General features: G+C 40.4%; 1 protein-coding gene across 6 annotated transcripts in view; it reads right to left on the bottom strand.

The window, feature by feature from the left end:
• Positions 1 to 6,745: 6,745 nt before the first annotated feature.
• The window catches only part of FERMT2 (FERM domain containing kindlin 2), a 94,325-nt gene continuing 91,455 nt past the window's right edge, over positions 6,746 to 9,615 (bottom strand). For all 6 annotated transcript variants that reach the window (XM_050796889.1, XM_050796890.1, XM_050796892.1 and 3 more), the window contains 2 exons: positions 9,359 to 9,500; positions 6,746 to 8,007 (listed from right to left, as the gene is read on the bottom strand). In XM_050796889.1, coding sequence (XP_050652846.1) covers positions 7,834 to 8,007; positions 9,359 to 9,500 — 316 coding nt within the window. In that variant the 3' untranslated portion in view covers positions 6,746 to 7,833. The remainder of the gene's footprint in view (positions 8,008 to 9,358; positions 9,501 to 9,615) is intronic.

The raw sequence follows: 9,615 nt of genomic DNA, 5'->3' as shown, positions 1-9,615 counted from the left end.
TGCCCGGCTAATTTTTTTTTGTATTTTAGTGGAGATGGGGTTTCACCGTGTTAGTCAGGATGGTCTCGATCTCCTGACCTCATGATCCGCCCGTCTCGGCCTCCCAAAGTGCTGGGATTACGGGCGTGAGCCACCGCGCCCGGCCGACCTTTTCATACAATGCATGACAATGCTGTGATCTGTATACTGACCAGATCTTTGAGCTTTTTTTTTTTTTTTTTTTTTTTTTTTTTTTTTTGAGACGGAGTCTCGCTTTGTCACCCAGGCTGGAGTGCAGTGGCCGGATCTCAGCTCACTGCAAGCTCCGCCTCCCGGGTTTACGCCATTCTCCTGCCTCAGCCTCCCGAGTAGCTGGGACTACAGGCGCCCACCACCTCGCCCGGCTAGTTTTTTGTATTTTTTAGTAGAGACGGGGTTTCACCATATTAGCCAGGATGGTCTCGATCTCCTGACCTTGTGATCCGCCCGTCTCGGCCTCCCAAAGTGCTGGGATTACAGGCTTGAGCCACCGCGCCCGGCGATCTTTGAGCTTAGAGTTGATTTTCTAATAGAGCTGATAGGTCTGTTCTTGTCTATTGTCTCTTATGGGATTTACAGGATAGTGGTACAGCCTGTGAGTATGAAACAGAGAACAAAGCCAACTGGACCACAAGGGGACCGAACCCCTGACCCTGGGCTCATTACTCCATTCTTAAACCACGGCAGCTAAATAGTCAATTAGAGGTTCACTTGGCAGCAGAGGCCAGAGCCATGTGCTGATCTTATCCAGGCTCAGGAAAGCACATCAAAAGAGCAGAGTGGCAGCTGTCAAGAGCAAGACTCATGTCCATTAGGCTGCAGTGACTTTTAAAAGACACTAAGAGTCTTTTAAAATTACAGAACCACCAAGAGTCTTTTAAAAATACAGTAGTTTTCTACATAATAGAAAAAAATGTTTTTTTAAGAAAAAATTTAAAAATCTTGGACATTAAAATAGTTTAATCATATTATGTATCTTCTGCATCTAGATGTTTTCGTTCAGCATCAGATTGAGATTCATCCGTGTTGTTTTGTGCATTGGCATTTTATTCATTGCTGTTTTGATTCCATCTTAGGACTGGATTATAATTTAGTCTATTGTTGAGACATTTGATTGTTCCTAGTTTCTTCCTGTTATAAGTTGTGTGCTTTGCATATTCTTGTGCTTGTCTCCTGGTGTGTATGGGCAGGAGTTTCCCCAGGGTGTTTGTAAACCTTGCGGTGGAATTTCATGGGGGTAGGATAAATATAATTTTACCAGATGATGTCAAAGTGTTTCTGAAGTGCTCTGTTCCAATTTATACTCCCACCAACAATATGTATTCCAATGATCCCATACTTGATAGTCAGATTTAAAATATTTTACTAATATGGGTAGATCTGAAACTGTACTTTAATTGTACTTAAAATTTATTTCTCCCATATTTTCCAGAATACTAGTGAAGTTGAACAGGTTTTCATGTATTTATTGGCCATTTCAGGTTTCTTCTCTTGTGAAATAGCGAATGTTTTGTCCATTTCTCGTTTGATTGATCTGTGTGCGGGTTCATTTTCTGGATACCAATTCTTTGTCAATTATGTGTTGCAAATATCCTCTCAATTGGACTTGCCTTTTACTCTCTACAGCAGCTTCATAGTTCTCATTAATGTAATCAGTTTGTACTATTTGTGCCTCAACACAAAATATCTTTCCCCAATGTCATATAAATGATCTGTCATCTTTTAAAAGTTGTGTGGTTTTGCCGTTCACATCCAAGACTTTGACCCATTTGGAATCGATTTGGACTTCTACATACAGGTATGAGGTTGTAGTCCAAATTCTTGCTTTGTAAAGATAAGCACCAGCACCATTCACCCGGAAGCCCTTTTGTTTTGTCCCAATCTGCATGGCCAGCTCTGAGAAACCAAGTGTCTGTATGTGCGCAGATATATTCTGGAGTTTCTGTTTGAATTCTCTAGTTGTTTTATTGATCTCTGTGCCAACGCTACACTTTCAATATACTTTACACTACTTGTTATCTAGTAAGGCGAGTCCCCTCACCTATTGTTTAGGAATGTTTTGGCTATCCTGGCCCCTTGCTCTTCTGTTTTCCCAGTGTTCCTTCTAATTGGATTTATAATATGGCCAGCAAGACATAAACAAGGTTGTTTAAATACACCGACCCGTAAACCTGACAGTAAATGTGTTCACTTGAATCTCACTTGTCATAAAGGTCACAAAATTGAGATCTGAGATGAGAATTTTATGCTCAGACCTCCTCTTTATCATGCAGTATCTGCAAACCGTATTAATACAGATACGATTTTAAACTTGTTTGGTTGGCTGTGCCGTTTTTAATCACAAATTTAATTAACATTGAACTTGGACCACTTCCCTGAGCAGTAAGACAGATAATGCCTGGCCAGTGAAGCCACATGAGACTATAATTAGATTTCATGAAACAATGGTCTCAAATTATTTTAAGTGCTTGTAATTTTTAGTAATACGCAGGCCCATGAACAAACATCAAAAGGGAAACCCAATTGAGTGTGTGTGTGAGTGTATGTGTGTGTGTGTGTGTGTGTGTGTCTGCTGATAACTGTTTCTTTAGGGAATTTTAATGTACACATTCAGCCTGGGAAACTTTGTACTGTTTATTAAATAAAGCAGAGAAAACAAGAGAGGATCAACACAGCAGGAAATAAGGTCACCAGATAAGGCTTTTTGGCTACTGCTTCCTGTTCTGGGTAGCTCTGCAATTCACTCTGAGAATTTTACTCCCTTTACCCAGATTGCAAATTTCCCATTTCCTGTCACTTATCTCTGCCACCTCCCTCATTCTTGAGCTGCCAGACCAAAACAGTTCAAACAGATAAAGGCACAGTTAATTTGTTGAAGAGAACAGAGCTCTCCAGTAAACAACTTTTTCCTGGATCTTACTTTGTAGAGATGACTGGAAATATATCAGCAGAGTAAGAGTTGGATCAGCTTATTGTACTATGTTCATTAGGTCTACACCAATGTAGCAAGTCAACTCATCCTTGCCTTTCTTCCACCATTTATAGGACAAAAAGAGGTGACGATGCAATAGCTCCAAAAACATTTTGTGAGTGATGGATTTTTAACTCAGTGTATGTTTTTAGAATTAAGGAGAGATAAGATGGCAGCTATGCAGGGTTATCCATTCAGTATCAGTGATGTGGTATGTCACAAAGGGATGGATTTCAGAAAGCCCTATGCTCAGACTTTCTGAATTATTGAAGTGATGAGTGAAGACGTTAACATGTTTTAAGTGATGAGTGTAAAACAGCTGTATCATTTATCAAACTTAGTTATAAGGGTGGCTGTGCACAGTGGCTCATGCCTGTAATCCCAGTGCTTTGGGAGGCTGAAGAGGGAGGATCATCTGAGGTCAGGAGTTTGAGACCAGCCTGGCCAACAAGGCGAAACCCTGTCTCTACTAAAAATACAAAAATTAGTCAGGCGTGGTGGTGGGTGCCTGTAATCCCATGTACTCAGGAGGCTGAAGCAGGAGAACTGCTTGAACCCAGGAGGTGGAGGTTGCAGTGAGCTGAGATTGCACCACTGCACTCCACCCTGGGCGAGAGTGACACTGTTTCAAAAACAAGCCCAAAATGAAAAAACTTAGTTTTAAGGAATAGATATTATGATCTCACTGCATCACTAACTGATCATTAAAAGCATCTTAAATAAGATTCAACATTTTTTTAAAAAGTAGAAATACAGTATACAGAATAACAGTGTAGTCTGTGACATACTTGCTTTTTGTCCTCTGTAAGAGTAGAGGGTCAAGAATGGCAAGTGGCTTTTCCTTGATAAAGTTCGTGTCTCTAGCTCCTTGACTTTGAAAGTTCAAGGCATGTAAAATATAATTTGTACTGAGTTGAGATTACTGATTAACTACGTCACCATCAGGGGCTTCCAGCAGGTTTTTTTTTTTTTTTTTTTTTTTTTGAGATGGAGTCTCACTCTGTCGCCCAGGCTGGAGTGCACTGGCGCAATCTCAGTTCACTGCAACCTCCACCTCCTGGGTTCAAGCCATTCTCTTGCCTCAGCCTCCTGAGTAGTTGGGGCTAATTTTTGTATTTTTAGTAGAGACGGGGTTTCACCATGTTGGCCAGGATGGTCTCAATCTCTTGACCTCGGCCTCCCAAAGTGCTGGGATTACAGGCGTGAGCCACCGCGCCCGGCCAGGGGCTTCCAGCAGGTTTCTAACCTGCTGATTTAAGGTAAAAAGTTGGATGGGAGCTAGGTTGGGGTCCTGTCACCAGTGCTTTCATATCCACATGAGCTTGAGTCACATGGAGCAGAAAGCTGAACCTAGGTCTCTGAGTCCCAGCTGGTGTTCTCACAGACCTATGTTCTCTCTAGAGAGGTCACTACTAATGGTGTTCTCAGAATTCATGTAAGGTTTGTTTTTACTACTACTAGATAGGGAGATGATTGGCCTTGGCAGTAATCATAGATGTCTGACTTTAAACAGGTCAGTTGGCCTCCTCTAGCTTCATCTATAAAATGATGAGGCTGGACTGTATGCATCCTTGAGAGAATATGAGTACTTAGCATGCTTCCTATTGCATAGTTGGTGTCCAAAAAAAAAAGAGTTAGTTTGCTCTGTATTAAACTATACTGAGGCTACACAAACTCTTAGTTCTAATAATAATTCCTTTGGTTAGGTTAATAATTTTGTTATTTCCAAAATAACCATCATTATATTCAATAAACCCATGTGTAAGTGATCCTAAGTAGGAACCATAGCACTGAGATCCAGTCCTCAAGGATGTAATGATTTGGATACTCTAGTTCCACAGAAGGACCAAATTCAACCAAATCCTCAAACATGTAATAATTTGTTAGGGGCGACATGATATACTCAACCATAATAAGGATGATCACTCTTTAGTTCCGCAGAAGGACCAAATTCAATGGCAGTTCAGAAGAGGAAGAGTTTTTTGGCTGCAAGGAAACTTGAAAGTGTTTATAGAAGAAATAACACTTCAGTTTTTTTCTTTTTTTTTTTTTTGGGATGGAGTCTCACTTTGTCACCCAGGCTGGAGTGCAGTGGTGAAATCTTGGCTCACTGTAACCTCCACCTCCTGGGTTCAAGCGATACTCCTGCCTTAGCCTCCCAAGTAGCTGGGACTACAGGTGCGCACTACCATGCCCGACTAATTTTTCTATTTTTAGTAGAGACGGGGTTTCATCATGTTGGCCAGGATGGTCTCGATCTCTTGACCTCATGATCCTCCTACCTCAGCCCCCAAAGTGCTGGGATTACAGGCATAAGCCACTGTGCCTGGCTTTTTTTTTTTTTTTTTGAGATGGAGTGTTGCTCTGTTGCCCAGACTGGAGTGCAGTGGCACAATCTCAACTCGCTGCAACCTCCACCTCCCAGGTTCAAGCAATTCTCCTGCCTCAGACTCCCTAGTAGCTGGGATTACAAGTGTGTGCCACCATGCCCAGCTAATTTTTGTATTTCTAGTAGAGACGGGGTTTCACCATCTTGACCAGGATGGTCTTGAACTCCTGACCTCGTGACCTACCTACCTCAGGCTCCCAAAATGCTGGGATTACAGGTGTGACCCACTGCGCCAGGCCCACTTGACCTTTTTCTAAAATGCTAGACAGATGAGGTGTAGACAGGTACAAACTGGACGAAGGTCCAGGACTAGACATTCCAGACTTGGGGAATGATAAGGAGATGGGATGAGTGCAAAGTGGAGAATGTGAGCTGCCCAGCTGGACTGCAATGCAGATTGTTGGGAGATAAGGATGAAAATGTGGGCTGGGAAACCATACAAAACCTCTGAGCACTTTACTTTGGCTTTTATCCTGTAGGCAATAAGAAGTCATTAGAGCTGAAATGCAGTCAGTGCCATGTTGGGGCTGGATTAATCTCAAAATCACTGGGAGGGCAGCAGGGCAAACTAGAGGTGGGGCAATCAGCACAGAGGCTATTCTCACTTGCGTGGAGGCCATGGGACTAGAAAGCACTTGAATAGGTGTGGTTTCAATGAATGTTTTGGGGCTTTCGGTGACATGCAAGTTGCTGAATATTCAAGTTGGTGACTTGCACAGTCACTTACTAAAGATGAGGAAAGGGAGTATATTTTAAAACGTTTAGTGGAAAGGTGCTCTTAAATTTTGGAGCAAGGCCTGTTATGGCTTTAGAGTGCAAAGAAAAGTCATGGAGAATGTGATCTCAGCCTTGTCTTAAGATGGTGCCACACTACAGCAGGCACAGGACAAAGAACTGAATTTGGATGATGGTGGCAGCAATAACAAGAGAAAAGATGCAAGGCTGTGTGAGGGGAAAATCAGGAATTGGTCTACATGCAAAGGGTAAAGGACTAAAAAGTCTTGAGTCTTGAATGATGACAGCAGTAATGACTGGCAGTAAATTTGTAAACGTATTTTTTTTTTGTAAAACAAGAATAATTTTGTTATTTAAAACAAATTCTGCCACAGCCAACTTCTATTTATAAGTACATTTCTAACATTTAGGTATTACACATTCATTTTTAAGTGTTAAGAAAATGAGGGCTTTTCAATTGAGGCGAAAGACTATCTTTGAGATAAAGTGTGTCTATCTGGCGATGATGTGGAATACTAACCCGTTGTTCTCACAAAATAACAACATGTAGGCAAAGCATTTCCAAAAGGCAGAAGTTCATTTCTACTAAATTGATACTATGTAAACATTAAAAACAAGTACAAAAATAACTATTAAATAAAAGTTTTGCTTTTATTTAAAATAAAATGCATTTATACAGTCTTTGAACCATGGATTATTGAACAATACTGGTAATCCACCTCTCCCTCGCACCCTTTTGGGCTATGTGAGCTAGGAATTTTCTGACTAGCACCAATACAGATTGTAACAGCGCAACAGACTAGAACATGGCCAGTCCAGGCATTAGAGTTAAGGACATTGTGGCAAATCATCATAATGAAGTCATTCTTAATTTAGTAGATATTAAAACTGCACATTAATTATATCTCTTAAAGGCATTTAATTAATGCAGAGATGCTACATTTAAGCCATTTGCTAGTTGTGAGTAGTTTTTAAAAAACTGTACAATTTTATAAAATTTGTGTTTGTACATTAGTTACACAAAATGCATACTTCATAGAACTTTACTTCATATTGTAATGCAAAGAGTTGCATATTTTAGGCAGACAGTGATTATGCTGGTGAATACTAAAAGTGTAATACAATATGGTGTAAAAATAAAAACACAAGACAATATACATAACATGCTTATTCAAGGACAAAAACAAATCAAGCACGACAGACTAATAGCATTTTCCTTCAAGGTCAAACACAATGACATTATTAAACATCAGGCCTCCTGCAGGCCTGATTTATTTGGGGGTGGGGGGAAGGAATTAAATGGCTACCAGAAGTAGGATATTTTAAAACATGATATCAAATTAAACATACATTAAAACACATGCATTAGACATGATAAATAGAGTTCATATAGGTTAAGGCCTGGATAGCTTTAAAATAGATGGCTTGTTTCTTACAGTTTGGCTAGCTTAAATCAGTGATGGTCTGTTCCTGATTTGCCCACTATTTCAGTTTTAAATTCATGGCCCTAAGGAATGTGTGCCAAATTCAAGTTTATTATATCCTGATAGATTAATAGTCGTGCTTGTTTAGTGCACATATTAACTGGTCTGGTAAGGCAAAGAAGTTTTCATGATAAAATGATAAATTTCAAGCTTACTTTATTAAGCAGCATATAACAAACAGCTTTTAAAGTTAAATATTGTTATGGCCGTGGAGTTTCATTAAACAGTATTTCTATTCACACCCAACCACTGGTAAGTTTGTAGAACATCTCTTCATCTAAACTCTCATTTTGGTCTTTTGCACGTGTTGAGAGAAATATGTAGCCACCAATGAATTCATGAACCACTTTGCAATCTACTTCAGTACAAATGAAGGACAATCGTACTTCATCTGCAAACTCTACGGTGACCTGGAACAAAGACAAGAATCATCAGTGCTGTCCCGAATGCCAGGTGGCGGGGTCCACACAAAACGACTCACACAACTACTGTGCTACTTAAAGCCGGTCCCATCAGAAAACACTTGTTGATCCTCAAATAATTAGTCTGTTTAAAACCTAAACTAGTAATGCCTTTAAGTCCCAAAGAAGAAGTTAAGTTTATTGCCCTTCCCCTACCCTTTTTTAAGTTTTCATGTTCTGAAAAGGAAGACTAGGAATGCAAGGGTTTTAGGTCATTCAGTTCTCAAATGGTCTCTGACGATTCAATTAACGAGAATGCCTCTCTTCAAGTCCTGGAGGAAAGCCTCCTTCCTGTGTTTTAATATTTGCTTCAGCTATTTAAACTTTAGGTATCACGTTTGAGTATTTCAGAAATATAAGATTCTTTGAAGTAACATGAATTGATACAATAAATCCAATATGATCCTAAACCAAATGACTTATTAGTAAAAGATTGTTCAATTTAAATGATATTTGTGTACTCCAAGACCAGGGGCAACATGATGAACAGTGGTAAATGTGCCAGGTTTTTAAGCCTAAAGCATCTGAGTTTGAAATGACTCTGTAGTTACTTTGTGCGTGGTCATAGACAATGGTGGCCCTCAAGCCTCTATATTGCAGTGTCTTCATTTTTTTTTTTTTTTTTTTTTTTTTTTTTGAGACGGAGTCTTGCTCTGTCGCCCAAGCTGGAGTGCAGTGGCGCGATCCTGGCTCACTGCAAGCTCCGCCTCCTGGGTTCACGCCATTCTCCTGCCCCAGCCTCCCGAGTAGCTGGGACTACAGGCGCCCGCCACTGCGCCCGGCTCATTTTTTGTATTTTTAGTAGAGACGGGGTTTCACCGTGGTCTCGATCTCCTGACCTTGTGATCCGCCCGCCTCGGCCTCCCAAAGTGCTGGGATTACAGGCGTGAGCCACCGCGCCCGGCCAGTGTCTTCATTTGTAACGTACGGTAATCCAACTACCTTAAAAGGCTGTGATGAGGTTTTGAGATGGGGTACTAATGTAAGCCTCCAGTATCATGTCTGGCACAGGGTAGGCATTCAACAAATAGTAGTTGCTATTTCGGAGTAGAAGGGCTTTATCCATTACAGAAAGACAAAAAGGGCAACATTCTAAGCAAATTATATGCTTAGAATTTTAGTAACTGGGCTAATTATGAAATAGGCAAATTTAAGTGAGAAATGAATAGTCAACCATGGTCTGTCTGTACTTTAAGAGGTGGTGGTACAAACAATCATCAGAATTTATAGGCCTTTTTATTCCTAATATGCTAATTTGTATCAGAAGAACTATATTCAAGTAACATTGTGACGAGTTTACCATTTTGATTTCCCAGTTGACATTCCACTGTTTCATGTTGCTGAAACGCCATGTTTTAATTGCATCTCCGGTGCTGGCATCCATCCGAATCAGTCTGTTGTATGCAATTCCAATAAGTTCTTCTTTTTTGCCCCCTTGGAACCTATAATATTTAAGAAAAGAACAGTTACAACATGTCGTGGGGGAACATGTTGGACTGCTTTTCTTCAAGGTAAGTGTTCTCTAACCCTAAAAGAGTGCTATTCCCTTAGTAGTAA

The sequence above is a fragment of the Macaca thibetana genome, chromosome 7 (genome assembly GCF_024542745.1).
Source record: "Macaca thibetana thibetana isolate TM-01 chromosome 7, ASM2454274v1, whole genome shotgun sequence".
Classification (NCBI taxonomy): domain Eukaryota; kingdom Metazoa; phylum Chordata; class Mammalia; order Primates; family Cercopithecidae; genus Macaca; species Macaca thibetana.
Note: the sequence above shows the minus strand (reverse complement) of the source record. Positions and strands in the feature narration are given on the sequence as shown.